Raw genomic sequence first — 15,071 nt, forward strand, 5'->3', positions numbered from 1 at the left:
CTTCTTCATCTTTGGAGGACCAACGACGAATATGACCTCGCGGCAGCGCAAACGTGAGCGCCGGGAAGTCTTCTCCGTCACCAAGGCCACGCCGTCCTACCTCGACTGGTCGAAGGACACTATTTCCTTTGGTCGCGAGGACCACCCCGACTACGTCCCGCATCCGGGACGGTACCCGCTCGTTGTCGACCCCATCATCGGCAACACCCGCTTCTCCAAGGTGCTCATGGACGGAGGCAGTAGCCTCAACATCATGTACGCCCACACTTTGGAGCTCATGGGGATTGGATTGAACAAGCTTCGCCCCAGCAAGTCGCCATTTCATGGCGTTGCGCCGGGGAAGCGAGTCCAACCCCTCGGCCAGATCGATCTGCCTGTCTGCTTCGGCACGGCAGCCAACTTCCGCAAGGAAGTACTCACCTTTGAGGTGGTGGGGTTTCGGGGATCCTATCATGCCATTCTTGGTCGTCCCTGCTACGCCAAGTTCATGGCCATCCCCAACTACACCTACCTCAAGCTGAAGATGCCGGGTCCGAAGGGTGTCATCACCGTCGGCTCTTCGTTCGAGCACGCCTACGAGTGCGATGTCGAGTGCGTTGAGCACGCGGAGGCTCAATCGGAGGACGAGGCCCTCGCAGCCACCCTCGACAAAATGGCAAGCGAGGCCTTGGACTCCACGCACCGACACGCGGGAAGCTTCGAACCCGCCGAGGGTATCAAGAAGGTGCCCCTCGACCCGAATCGCTCCGACGACAACGCGTTGCAGGTCAGCGCCACCCTCGACAGCAAATAGGAAGTGGTGCTCGTTGACTTTCTCCGCGCCAACACAGACATCTTTGTGTGGAGTCCATCGGACATGCCTGGCATACCGAGGGAGGTCGCCGATCACTCCCTTGATATCCAACCCAACTCCAAGCCGGCGATGCAGCGCCTGCGATGCTTCGACGAGCTCAAGCGCCGAGCGATAGGCGAGGAGCTGCAGAAACTTCTGGCGGCCGGATTCATCAAGGAAGTATTCCATCCCGAGTGGCTAGCTAATCCTGTATTAGTAAAGAAAAAGAATGGGAGTTGGCGGATGTGCGTAGACTACACTAGTTTAAATAAAGCATGTCCGAAGGTTCCCTTTCCTTTGCCACGCATTGATCAAATCGTAGATTCAACTGCGGGATATGAACTTTTATCCTTTCTTGATGCTTACTCCGGTTACCACCAAATCAAGATGAAAGAGTCCGACCAGCTCGCGACTTCTTTTATCACACCTTTCGGCATGTACTGCTACGTCACGATGCCCTTTGGCCTCAGAAACGCCGGAGCTACATATCAGCGGTGTATGCTCCACGTTTTCGGGGACCATCTCGGGCGGAACGTAGAGGCATATGTCGACGACATTGTTGTAAAATCCAGGAAGGCAGACGACCTGGTTGCTGATCTCAGGATCGCTTTCGATTGCCTAAGGGCCAAAGGAGTAAAACTCAACCCCGAGAAGTGTGTGTTCGGAGTCCCTCGAGGCATGCTCTTGGGCTTCATTGTCTCCCAGCGGGGCATCGAACCCAACCCTGACAAAGTCTCGGCCATCACTCGGATGGGACCGATCCGATACCTAAAGGGGGTACAGAGGGTCATGGGATGCCTAGCGTCCCTCAGCCGATTCATCTCGCGACTCGGCGAGAAAGGCTTACCCCTGTATCGACTCCTAAGGAAAACCGAGCGCTTCACGTGGACCCCCGAAGCTCAAGAAGCCCTCGACAGGCTGAAGGCATCGCTCACTCACGCCCCCATTCTCACGCCACCCGCGGATGGCGAGCCCTTCTGTCTGTACGTAGCCGAGACGACCCAAGTGGTATGGGCGGTGGTCGTTGTCGAAAGACAAGAGGAGGGCCATGCTTTGCCCGTCCAATGGCCGGTGTACTACATCAGCGAGGTGTTGTCTGAAAGTAAGACATGCTATCCACAGATTCAGAAGCTACAATAGGCGGTGGTTTTGGCACGGCGCAAGCTGCGCCACTACTTGGAGGCCCATCCCGTCACCGTGGTCTCGTCTTTCCCTTTGGGAGAGATAGTCTGCAACAGGGAGGCCGAGGGTAGAATTGCCAAATGGTCTATGGAGCTGATGGGAGAAACTCTCACCTACGCACCCCACAAAGCGATCAAGTCCCAAGTCTTGGCTGACTTCGTGGCTGAGTGGACGGACACTCAGCTACCCCCACCACAAATCCAGGCCGAATGCTGGACCATGTACTTCGACGGGTCGGTGATGAAAACCGGCGCCGGTGCCGGCCTCCTCTTCATCTCACCCCTCGGAGATCACATGCGGTACGTGATACGCTTGCACTTCCCTGCGTCTAACAATATGGTGGAGTACGAGGCCCTCCTCAGCGGCCTCCGCATCGCCATCGAGCTCGGCGTCAAACGCCTCGACGTGCGCGGCGACTCTAAACTCATCATCGACCAAGTGATGAAGGAGTCTAGCTGCCACGACCCGAAGATGGAGGCATACTGCGAAGCAGTGCGCTGCCTTGAGGACAAATTTGACGGCCTAGAACTCAGTCATGTCCCGCGTAAGTACAACGAGGATGCCGATGAACTAGCCAAGATCGCGTCGGGGTGGACCACCGTCCCCCCGAACATCTTCGCTCGCGACGTCACCAAGCCCTCCGTCGAATTCAAGAATCTGGCGGAGCTAGGCCCCTCGCCCGCGGGGCCCTCCGACGGGAACCCCCCGGCAGACGAGGCCGAAGCAATGGAAGTCGACGAGGCCCCCACTTCGCAAGATTGGCGCGCCCAGTACCTTGACTGGATGATTCGAGGGGACCTACCCTCGAACCGCTCTCAGGCGCGGCGCCTCGCTTGGTGGGCCAAGTCCTTCGTCCTAATCGACAATGAGCTATACAAGCGCAGTCCCTCGGGTGTCTTGCAGCGATGCATCCCCATCCCCGAGGGCAAGGAGCTGATCCGCGACATCCACGCTGGCACCTGCGGTCATCACGCCGCACCACGTACCCTCGTGGGTAACGCGTTTCGGCAAGGTTTTTACTGGCCCACTGCGGTCGCCGACGCAACCGACGTCGTGCGGACATGCGAAGGTTGCCAGTTCTACGCTCGAAAAACACACCTCCCGGCCCATGCTCTGCAGACCATCCCCATCACATGGCCGTTTGCCGTGTGGGACTGGACCTCGTTGGCCCGCTGCAGAAGGCACCAGGGGGCTTCACCCACTTGCTGGTGGCAGTCGACAAATTCTCCAAGTGGATCGAGGCTCGACCCATCGGCAAGATTAAATCCGAGCAAGCCGTTCTGTTCTTCACCGACATCGTCTTCAGGTTCGGGGTCCTGAACTCGATCATCACCGACAACGGCACCCAGTTCACAGGCAAGAAGTTCTTGGCGTTCTGCGACGGTTTCCACATACGTGTGGACTGGTCGGCTGTGGTGCACCCACAGACGAACGGGGAAGTGGAGCGTGCCAATGGCATGATCCTCCAAGGACTGAAGCCAAGAATATTCAACAAGCTGAACAAGTTTGGTCGGAGGTGGCTCACAGAGTTACCCTCGGTTATTTGGAGCCTGAGGATGAACCCAAGCAGAGCCACGGGCTTCACCCCGTTCTTCCTCGTCTATGGCGCCGAGGCCATGCTCCCCACAGACTTGGAGTACGGGTCGCCATGGCTCAAGGCCTATCAAGAGCAACAGAACCAGCGAGCCCGCGAGGACTCGCTGGATCAAGTGGACGAGGCTCGAGATGTGGCACTCCTACACTCTGCGCGTTACCAGCAGTCTCTGCAAAGATATCAAGCGCAGAGAGTCCGGCGCCGAGACCTCAACAAAGGGGGACTTGGTGCTGAGGCTTCGACAGGACAACAGGGGCCGCCACAATCTCTCAACACTGTGGGAAGGCCCATACATCGTCGCCGAAGTGCTCAAGGCCGGCACGTACAAGCTAGCGAACGAAAACGGTGAAGTCTTCACCAACGCTTGGAACATACAGCAGCTACGTCGCTTCTATCCTTAGAATTCTGAGCTATTTGTACATCATTTGTACTCGCATTTTCGATTTCCCGAAATAATAAAGAAGTACGCTCACTACAAATTGACACCCCCTTTTGCAACGGATAGATGGCAACACATAATTTATTTGTTGCAAGGAATAAGACAGCAATGTTTACTAAACCATTGGAAGCATATCCACTAAGACAGCAACGTTTACTAAACCGTTGGAAGCATATCCGCGCTCCTATGTGCCTTTGTCAGCTATGCGGGACTTAGTGTTTTTTTAATTTTTTTTTTTACAACAAGCAAGCTCTTTTGATGCGCTGTGTATGAGGTTGATGATTAATAAAATAATATACACAGGTGCTGTCGACAAAAAAAGGGCAAGACACAGGTTCGAACCCACGATCCCCAACATGTTAAACTCTTCTCTACCATTAGACTACACACATATTTGTGCTTAAAAGTAGGTCATTGACATTTTTTATTTCAGAACCTTGTTATGGGGTGCACAAAAAACTTCGTAACTTTCTTATATGACTTGCAATCAGGGCCGGCTTAAGGGGGAGGGCAGCCGGGGCGATAGCCCGGGCTCACGGAGGAGGGGGGCCCAACATCTAGTATGTTGTAGGTACTAGGTAGTAGTACTTGACTCAATTCGGAGTATACGAGCCCAGGCATGCAGGTTTTTCAGCAAATGTTAGGAGTCCCCACGTGTGACTGGCAATCAAACTATCACACATGACGGAATAATCTTTTGATTTTGGAAAATTGAACCATGTTAAAAAAGTGTTCCTATTTTTTATATGTACCACAAATTGATATATTGGGCCAATCTAACTTCTTATTTTCGGCCCATCCAAGAAGAAAGTAGCTCATCATGCCTTCTGTGATAGATCCATTCGGGGTCCGAGCAGCGCCCGGTCTTACGGACTCCCCCCCTTCCACGCCGCGATTGTGACTCGATGTTTGGTGTTTTGTTTTCATCTACTTTCGCTTGGACCCGATGTCGGGTGTTCTCCTTCTCTAGACGACGACCCGACACCGACACCGGAGATCAGAGTCCAATGCACTCATGCAAACACAGGCCGGTCGGCGTGGCGGCACCATGGCCCACGCGAGCATCTACTACCTAGGCGCTAGCATTAGCGCTCTAGCAGGTTGCTGGTAATTCTAGTTTTATATTTCTATCATTTTTGTTTGTAATATTGGCATTATTCTTCATAAATTACATATATTATTAGAATTTATACCTTCCTTTTAGTTACCATTACAAATGAAAAATACTTAATCTAAAGGGCCCATAGTATCAGGCTCGCCCTGTGGCCTTTGAAAACCGTGAGCCGGCCCTGCTTGCAATGAAGATGAACATTATACCAAAGTTGTAGTACTTTTCACATTTGAAATTCCAATTTTTCGTACGACCTCGGATGGGTAATTGACCAAAAGCAAAGTTGTAGATCTCAAAAAGTTATAAACTATAGATAACTTTTTCATTTGAATCTATTTACAATCCCAAATATTCATTTAATTTGGATCTAACACTAATAACCATATTTTTAATTTAAACACAGCGTAATCATTTTTTTGTTTTTTTTTCTGGCTCCCGCCATCTTTTCCAAGGCCTATAATATATTTGGATCCGTAACCTTCTCCCGCCATTGTTTCCCTCTTTTTTTTTATTTGGTACCTTTTTCCCGCACACTTGTAATCTAATTATTGAGAAGTCTAACAATGGCCCCACCGTTCATAGAGACTAACTGGAGTGGACCGTGTGAAAACAGCCTGGGAACCGCCCCCTGATTTGTGGATCTCGTCAGTTATCCCAGCTGAAACAGGGTCCATTTTCTATTCTTTGCCATCGCACAAGCACTCCATAGTCCATACCTCTCCTCTTCCTGCCGCCTCAAGAGTCACCGTCGCTCGACCCAGATCCGGTCCGCTCCGCCGCCGAGACTGCCCATCACGGTGAATCCGGTAGGCGGGAGGCGCGTCTGCCCACCCCTGAGTACTGCTGCTTGATCTCAGGCCCGACCCTGAGGGGGGCGGGAGGGGCGGCCGCCGTCACGGACATCTGACGCCCATACGCCGTCACGCCAAGATGTGGATCGGATTCAATGATTCAAGGCGCCTCCCTCAGGCTGTGAGATCGTGAATGCGTGCACAGATCAGGTGATCGCCATGTTTCCATCACCCGTCTCAGACCCTTCTTTTGCTAATCAGTTGATCAATTCAATCCTGACTATCCTACTATGTTATTTAGTTAATTTTTGTCACAACAGAACACATCAAGGAGACGAGGAGAGTAGATAAGGTCATCCATTTTAGCGAACTAATCTGCTGGTCAGGAATCAGACAATTAGGACCAGGTACTGATTGAGGTTTACTCTAGTGCCTATTCCACTAATTATGCAATTGTTTGTTCCTTTAATTTACAGCACACAAGCACGTTATCTAGAAAATATCCATCTGGCAGTGAGAAAAGGAAGAAATAAAATAACTAGGAGACGGGTCCAAATCACAGAGAAGCCATTGATAATTTTTCTAGGAGTAAGAATACCATTAGTCATGTATGATGAATCTACTTTATACTATTCATCTATGATTGAGGAGGTTATTTGATATTCATATACCTTAAGTGCTTATCAACATCATCATCATCATCATCATTATTATTAGTATTAAGAGAAGGGCCCCAACATCATCATTATCATTATTATACCTTGTGCTTGCAGAGGCAAAATCTTATGATGCAGAGAAAAATAGATGTTCTTAGCTCAAAGAAACAGGTAAGGAAGCTATTTTTTAGTGATGAATCATTGTAAGGTATTTTGGTTAAATATTCTTTTGGTTCCTCTGTAAAGAAGGTGGCTGAGCACTCATATGAGGATGTTGGAGAATGAGGAAGCAAGATGATATATTAATTTATTCTTATTCACTATAGACGGAGCAAGATGATTACATGGAGAATGAGGATGTGCCAGCACATTACAGAGATAATTGTAGTAACGATAAGGTTTGCACACCAAACTTAACACATGGATGCAAAGCAATATATTCTGTTCATATTGCTAAATACCGTTATTGCCACTGCTTTCTGAGTTTTCTAATAGAATGGCAGTATACTGTTCTATGAACTTTATCAAATTGTACGAGCACATATTACAGGTTGTCTCAAAGGAAACATATGCAAATCCCTCAAATTTTGAAGCATCTCAGTACCAAGTAAATATCTTTCTAGCATTGATATTTTTGTTAGCTTATTTTCCACAACTAAGTTATCGATTTTGACTTGTTACCAGCTGAACAATATCTCAAAAAGTCCTAGTGCATCAGTACCTGCTAGTGTCTAAGACACATTGCTTACAACTTCATTTTATCCTTTTCTTAATTGTTCTTACAACTGGAGTCTAAGAATCCCCATATATACTTTTGTAGAAGAATCATCGTGGTACAGCAAGTTTGTCAACTGGCAATACAATGAAGGTATGATTATTCAATTTCTTAGACAGACTGTGATCTATTATGTGCTTATTTGTTGTATGCATATATTTGTGAACCAGGTTGGCACCAAAGTATACTTACAGAGATGGAAAAATCGAAACAAGACTGTTGCAATGGGTAAACTAGTGAGTTGTGATCCAAAACAGAAACTTGATGGTGTTCAGCTAGGCAAAGAATTTTGGATGGTTTCTGTTAGTTTTGTATTGGTAGAAGATGAACCATTGATACGACCATACAAAAACTACAAGGTTCTTAGAGATGTAGAAGGAGGAGCCCATGTTGCATGGCCTTCAACTTTTGTACGGTCTTTTCTATAACCCATTGAGATTTCAGTTCTCATGTGTGTCATATTATTTAATTTAATTTTCATTTGCAGATCGAGAAGATAGATATATGATCACAGTAGAGGAATGCTTGACTGAGCTGAAGGAAGGAGAAAGGAGGACAGCTAGCATGCTAAGATGGATCTTTTATATGTTTCATATTTGCTCACATAGGAACATGTGCTCTGTACAAAAAAAATGTGTCATGAATTTAGATGGTACTTTGTAATGCGACAAATTATTTATAATATATATATATGGCTCAGTGTGTTTATTTTTATGTTGGATGGTATTGCATTTTTTATTAAATTGTTCAATATTATTTTTATTGTTGTCTCAAAAAATAAATAATTATATAATATTAATGAACGAATGGTTTAATCCTTACAATGCATATAAGTGTTGCAATAAACTAAATCTATACGTTACAACAAACCATAGAGGCTATTCACACATGGTCTGTACAAACACATATAAGTGTTGCCATGATCAAACATTATGCGTTGCAACTTTGCAACGGTTATTACTACATGTTACCAACACATAAATAAGTGTTGCAATAGATCCTTGCAACGCCACTTTAGGCAACGCATACAAGATGCGTTGGTATAAACCCTACCAACGTATATATGAACTTTTAGCAACGCATATTTGCATTCTAAAAGGGGGGTGTCAATTTGTAGTGGCTTTACTTGTTTATTTTTTGGAACCTTCCGGACCCTCGAGGGCTCGGATGCGCACGGACACTGAGGTACGCCTGGTTTTACCCTCGGCAAAGCCAAGCCTCCCTCGGGGGCTACTACGGGGCGAACCCCCAAACGTCCCCAAAAATCGCCAACGTTTTTTCGAAAAATTTCCGTCCCATCTCTAAGCTTCTCGTACACTTGGAAAAAATGGACGCGAGGCATAAGCAACTACGGCACGGGGCCACCCGAGTCATGGGGCCGCCTACGCCTCTGGGATATGGCACCCCTCACCACCCCACGCCTACGTCGATTATGAACGCGAAATTCCTCGCAGAAGTTTATCTAAGTCGCATACAAGAACACGGAAGCAGAGTAAAGAAAACATGGGCTCGAACGCACAAGGCCTCGATGGGCGACACTGTCGATTTAACGATAACGAATTTCTATATTCATAAATACAAAGTACGATTACAATGAGTACTAATTCATTACATGGGCTTCGAGGCCCAGTCTATCTACAGGTTATCATCCCCTCTCTGTGGATCTGCAACAGCATCGAACTCGGCTATCATGGATCACCAGAAGGTGTCGTCAGGGTACGTCGTTCCCAACGACGCCGATGCGGCCACGGCAAGGGCCCGCAGGACACCGAGACAGAAGGTGCTCTTGGCATGCTCGGCGATCCGGCCACCTGGCGCTCACAGGCGGCTGATCACCGAGCTACCAGAGACAGCGCCCTCCCCCTCGAGCTCCTGGCACACGCTCACGGCAGTTCGATCCAAGTCAGCGTACTCCGTCTGCGCCACCATGAGCGCGGTGTTGACCGCCTCCCTTGCCGCAGTCTCATTTGCCACTTGCTACCTCAGCTCTGATCAAAGAAACGAGGATAAGCTACGAACAATTAGAATCCAACAACATCGAAATTCTGAGCACTCACCTGCGATGCTCTTCTATGCCTCTTCTCGTTGGATCCAGGCGGCCTGCTCGAGGGAAGACAAGGAGTTCTCCTTCTCTTTGAGGGCGGTCTCCGCGTTCTGGAGGGCCACCTCCTTCTCCTCGAAGGCTTTGCCCTTCTCCTCGAGGGTCCCGGTGAGCGTGGCGATGGTTGCCTTCTCGCGCTGGAGCTTGGCCTCCTTGTCTTGGAGCACAGCCTCCTTGCGCTGGAGTTCGGCTTCCTTCAGCACGAACGCCGTCCTGGTGCACTGCAGCTCGGCGGTTTGCGCCTCGGCTTTCGGAGCCTTCTGCTCTGCTGCAACTCTTTGGACGTCGCGCTCACCGGCGGTCCGCGCCAACTCCTCTTCCAGTACCTGCCGACGCGCCTCCAGATCCGTCCTCTTTGTGTTGGCGTCGATACTCTGGAGCACCAGGCCAGCATTGTGCTGCCCAAGCCAGCGTATCTGGGAATACTGCCGGGCCATCTCAGCGCTTTTCTTGCGCTAGATGTCCCTCAGCCGCTGCAAGAGGAAAGGCGTGGGTAAAACAAATAAAATCAGGGCCAAAACACAAATGATTCTCGGGGAGGAGCCGCTTACCTGGCTAATCTGGTAATCTGTCGTCCGATGGATCTCCAGGGCGCGATCGAGGTGGTTCTGAATCTGAGAACCTGCCTCGATCTGCGCCTGCCAGACGGCATCCTCCTCTTGCTCATCGCGGAGAAACTCCGAGGGGACCATGGACTGGATGACCGCCCCGTGCTGGGGCCCCTCGGATGTCCCCTCGCCGGGCACCTCCGCGTAGGCCGACGTGAACTCGGCGATCTTGTCGGCGGCGCACGCCGCAGCAGTGGGGTCGATGTCCCCCGAATCCCCGAACTCCTCGCTGTTGTCTGGCAGCTGCACCACAGGGATCACGTTGTTCATCGCCGCCTGCGCCGTCACCGTCTGCACCGTCATCGCCGCAACGACACCCTCGTCCTGGCCCTCTGCGGGCACCGAGACGCGGGCTTCCTCTACCGCCGGCGCCCTCGGTGCCAACTCCTCCTTCTCTGTCACTCCCTCGACCCCAGCCCTCAGGGGCTCGGGGACGGGGGTCTCCACCTCCGTTTGGCTGGCGGGGCAATCCTGCGCACCCCCACCAGCTCCCTCCTCTGCGACCGGCCGGGCGGTGCTATCCGCGTCGCCCCGACCGGCCTCGGCTCCGACGACCGGCCAAGCGGCGTCATCTGCGCCACCCCGACCGGCCTCCCCCACGGCGTCAGACGGAGCGGCTGCTTCAGCTCCACCCTGGCCATCATCGCCCCCGTTCCCCGGCGCTCGAGTCTGTTGGGCCGCTTGGGCCCCTCGAGCCATGGCTTCCCGTAGCTTCGCGGCCTCCGCCACGATGTCCACAACAGGCGGGGGCTGCGGCGCCGAGTGCGGCGTGGCTCACGTCCCGGTCTTGAGGGCTTTGGTCCGCGCGAGTGGGGCTGCGTCCTTAGCAATGGCCCGGGAGCTGGAAATTGGGGAAGGAGAGCTGAGGTTAGCAGGATTGGGGGAGCGATCAAAAGAACACAACAAGCAAAACCAAAAACACTTACCCAGACCGGGCACTCATGCTGCGTTTGCCCGTGCCGCTCCTTCGGGCTCGCGGCACACTGACGCCCCTCGACGCCTAATCCAAGGGTGTCACCCTCGGGCAGGCTGAGGCCTCAAGGCCGTCTGCGCGGACGTCTCCGCTCTTGCCGCGGACCCATCGCCGCCCGTCGACATCATGGGCGCGGGGACCCCCTCGCCCGTCGCTGGCAGGGGCGACCTCCGCTCTGTCGCAGGCGCAGACGATCCTCCACCCACTGCTGGCGTGGGTGACCCTCATCCCGCCGCCGGTGTGGGCGACCTTCGCTCCGTCTCCACGAGGGGCGGGTCCGCCGACAGCCCTGGTGCGGGCCTTGCCTCATGTTGTGTCGCTGGCGTGTCCTCGTCGCCGGCCTCTTGATAGACCGGCGGGGAATCCGCACCTGTTGCCTCCTCGCCACCACCCGGAAGGTGGGCCTCGGCATCCGAGGCATCCTCCTCCTCGTCTGTGGACTCAGGTGTGGCAGGCCACGGCTTCCCCTCCGCGCGAGCGATTTTGCACGCCTTATCGTGCCTTGCTTTCCTTTTCCTTTTCCTCTCAGTGGCAGCCTCCGCCGCTTCCTTCCGCCTCTTCACCACCTCTGCGTGAAGGCGGTTGACCTCACGTTCCTCCGGGATCGGAGGCCTCGAGGGGTGGCACTTGCGGCTCACCCCCTACAAGACACAATCAAATTGGAGTCAGGAAACAAGAAGGGAAAAGGAATAACACGAAGCAACAACGGATCAAAATCGGAGACTTACCAATGAGAGGAACCCCGGCTCGGGACGCATCTTGATCTCCCAGAGATCGTTTGCGTCGTTGGGGAACTCCGCCACCGCGTTCCTGGCCCTCCGTGCAGCGATGCCTCGAGGGAGTAGCACCGTCGATGTCCTCGAGCCCGAGGTCGGGACCTCGGGGGTGAGGCTGAAGATCGGCAGGCTTTTTTCCGTCAAAGGAATCACCCTCTGCCAGTGGAAGTTTGCGATGACGGCCGCCGCCATCAACCCCTTCCTCGCTAGGTCCACCAGCGCCTCGGTGAGGACCTCGAGCCTGGCTTGGTGCGCTGGGGGCGACACCCCCCAGTCCCACCTGGCTAGTCTCTCCCGAAGCACCTTGTTGGTGAAGGCCGGGAGCTTGTTGCCGAAGTTGCGCAGGTAGAACCACCCACGGGTCCATCCGGTGTTGTTGGTGGTCATCTTGTTGGGGATGTAGAGATTCTTCCGGCTCGGGTGCAAATGGAGCATCAGGCCTCCCGCGCGCACAAACCGCTTCGGCTGCCCCCGCACGTTCTCGACGAAGAGCTCGCCGCAGAAGAGGTGGATCCATAGATCCCAGTGGGCTTCGATCCCCAAGTATCCCTCGCAGACGGCGACGAAGACCGCCTCCTGCGAGATGGAATTGGCGCCGAAGTTGTGCAGCTCCTCTCCATAGTACTCGCACAAGGCCCGCATGAACCTGCTGACGGGGATGCCGAATCCCCGCTCGTGCAGACGCACGAGGCTCACGACGTAGCCCTCGGGGGGGGTTCGGCTCGGTCTCCTCCGGCCGCGGGGCAATCCACGCCAGCCGCTCGGGGCTGATATTCATCGGAAGCAGCCGGTCAGCCGCCAGCTGCTCAAGAACCGCCTCTGTGGCGGTGGACTTCCGCCACGGCACCGGCTCCCAGATATCCGACATGGATTCGAACTACGAGGAGGTGTGGGAAGACAAGCTTTGTGGTGCCTAAGGTACGCCATCGCTCTCTCCTTCTTCTTCCTCTCGCTCTTGGCTGTGGGCTCAGGATGCAGGGGAGGCGAAGAAGGCAAGGAAGATGAAGGCGAATGGCCAGGTGAGCCCAGACAGTCCCCCCTCTCTCGCTTTTATTTCACCACGACGCGCGGATATGCCGCCACGACCCGAATCCGGCGCATTCAATGCGGTAGATTTCGCCGTCGTTGACGGATGGGCCCCACGGCTGCGGAGTCTCCCACGCGCGCACTCGGCAATAATTACGGCGCGGTAACCGACGGGCGCGGCGCGACTGTTGCGCTGTTCCATCCGTCAGCCGCCGCCCACGCCGCTTCGTCTGCCCAAGGTAGTCGCCTGAAAAGGCGAGCCCGCACCGCACCGCACGAATCGAGCCACGTCGCCCACGACCAGCGGAAGACCCGCGCGCATGACTAGCGACTCCGCGCCACTTGCGAACCGTGACAGAATATTCCTTTCGGGGGCTTTTCACCCTCGAGGGAATCTTATTCCGAGGCCTTACTGATCAGGGGTTCGAAGCCTGGCCCGTCGAGGGTTCGACAGGCGCCCCAGATCGCCAGAGTCAGGGACTGCATGGATGTGCCGTACAAGCTACCCTCGAACGCGGAGTTCGAGACATCCTACGCAGTGTTCAAGGCCAGTTGAGGGTGCCTAGCAGGGGGATCCCATCGAGGGAGAGCATCGAGCCCTCGGACCCTATCGAATGGGTCCGAGCCCCGCCTAACGAACCTTTGCGAGTGCTTTTTGTGTTGTGTCCATGGACCACGAGCCGACCCTTATCGAACGGGGCATGGACGTCCACTTGAACTACCCGATAACAGCTCACCGAAGCAGCCATAGCTCGCGGCCCGGGCATGGGTAGCATGGTGCGCTTCACCCCTCCTCCCTGTGGAAGGGCGACGAGGGTCGTAACCAAAGTCGAGGGTTCCCTAAACGCCTTTATGTAGGCCGGGGCTCGGGGGCTCCTCGCACACTGCGGATCGGGCCGCACCCTCGAATGGGGCGACAATCGTCGATTGTGAAGTTCCGTATGTCTAACCAAAACTCCCACTCTTAACGCACGCCTGCTAGATGGTCAAGCTAGACACTGGGTCGCTGTGCCAGCACGAAGAATGCCGAGGGCGGCTGAAAGAGTGCCGATGCCGGCTGAAAAAAATGCTGGACGGCCACCCCAGTGAAGCAACCAAGCGTGGCGACGTTTATAGCCCTTGGATGAGTACAAACACTCCTCCAAGGCCTCGGGGGCTACACCCGCGGGTGCGCTGACGCGCCCCCACGGAGGAAACTTCACACATTCAAGGACTGAAATCTCCTGCAGGGGTGGCACCCACCCATACACTTTCGGTCGTCCTCTCCGTGAAGGAGAAGGAGACTTCATTGCTCTTTACAAACAAAGATTACAAAGGGCCACCGTCTTAAAGCCATCGAAAAGTACAAACACATTGCCACATACGTGGCAATTTTCCCTGTCTTGGGGAGAGCGAGCGACGAAGAAGAGCACCGAGCCCCTGCCTGGCGCGACGGCCAGGCTGCTAGGGATTGCGAGGACGACCCCCAGACCGTACGGGTCCAGCGGGATGCTTTCCTCGCAAGCTTTCTTCTAGCATCTCCTCCACCGAAGACCCTGCGGGGGTTCAAGCTGGCGGACAGCACCCTCCACATCGTCTCCCCGAGAGCAACCTTGTCGCCAGGGGGGACGATGCGAAGAACAGCCACCAAACCTGGCACCAACGCCATGGTCAGGCATCTCCATCCCCCTTCAGGCTAGGGGACATCGCAGAAGCAGGACCCCACAGGCCCGAGGCTCTTCTGCTGATCCCACTGAAGCTAAGGGATGGTGCGCACGCCCTCTCCGGCTTTCCCCCGCTGCTCGCAAGCATTCTTCTAGCATCGAAGCCTAAAAAAGCCAGGCCACCCCATCCGGGGGCCGGTCACGAAAGGCAAAGGAAAACATTACGAGACTTAGGCAATGCTAGAAGGAACGCAGGGAAGTTGGAGACGAAGGGGAGTCCCATGACCCCTATTTATAACTGCGACGGGCGCCAAGCTTCAAGCCTGTCGAAGGGCGGAGGCTTGGACCGCCCGTGACGGCACGGCCCTCCACGAGCGAAGATACCCTCGGTCACCGTGCTGAGACACGACGCGACAAAGCAAAGCTGAGCCCTTGGACGCTGAGCGGCGCAGCATCGGCGCTGGCCGATTGCCCTCGAACGGCGCGCCGCAAGGCGACCAGGGGGAGCAGGGCCGAGACCCTGAATACAGGACAGCATGGCAAACACACCAGCTGCAGAGCAGC

At 53.9% G+C, this 15,071-nt stretch overlaps 2 protein-coding genes across 2 annotated transcripts; one reads left to right on the top strand and one right to left on the bottom strand.

Moving 5' to 3' along the window:
• Nucleotides 1-226: 226 nt before the first annotated feature.
• LOC120668842 lies at nt 227-793 on the top strand. Its single transcript, XM_039948638.1, has one exon. The coding sequence runs from the start codon at nt 227-229 to the stop codon at nt 791-793; it is 567 nt and encodes a 188-aa protein (XP_039804572.1).
• A 9,143-nt stretch (nt 794-9,936) lies between these two features.
• On the bottom strand, nt 9,937-10,788 carry LOC120669157 (skin secretory protein xP2-like). The gene is made up of 2 exons (XM_039948955.1): nt 10,033-10,788; nt 9,937-9,954 (listed from the first exon to the last, which is right to left on the bottom strand). Exons 1-2 carry the CDS (start codon nt 10,786-10,788, stop codon nt 9,937-9,939), a joined length of 774 nt encoding a protein of 257 aa, XP_039804889.1.
• Between the last annotated feature and the right edge of the window lie 4,283 nt (nt 10,789-15,071).

Source organism: Panicum virgatum, chromosome 4N (genome assembly GCF_016808335.1).
Source record: "Panicum virgatum strain AP13 chromosome 4N, P.virgatum_v5, whole genome shotgun sequence".
Taxonomy (NCBI): domain Eukaryota; kingdom Viridiplantae; phylum Streptophyta; class Magnoliopsida; order Poales; family Poaceae; genus Panicum; species Panicum virgatum.

What these genes read in the sequence shown, in the direction of transcription:
- LOC120668842 (XM_039948638.1), top strand. Translation starts at nt 227, where the DNA reads ATGGACGGAGGCAGTAGCCTCAACATCATGTACGCCCACACTTTGGAG.
- LOC120669157 (XM_039948955.1), bottom strand. Translation starts at nt 10,788, where the DNA reads ATGGCTCGAGGGGCCCAAGCGGCCCAACAGACTCGAGCGCCGGGGAAC.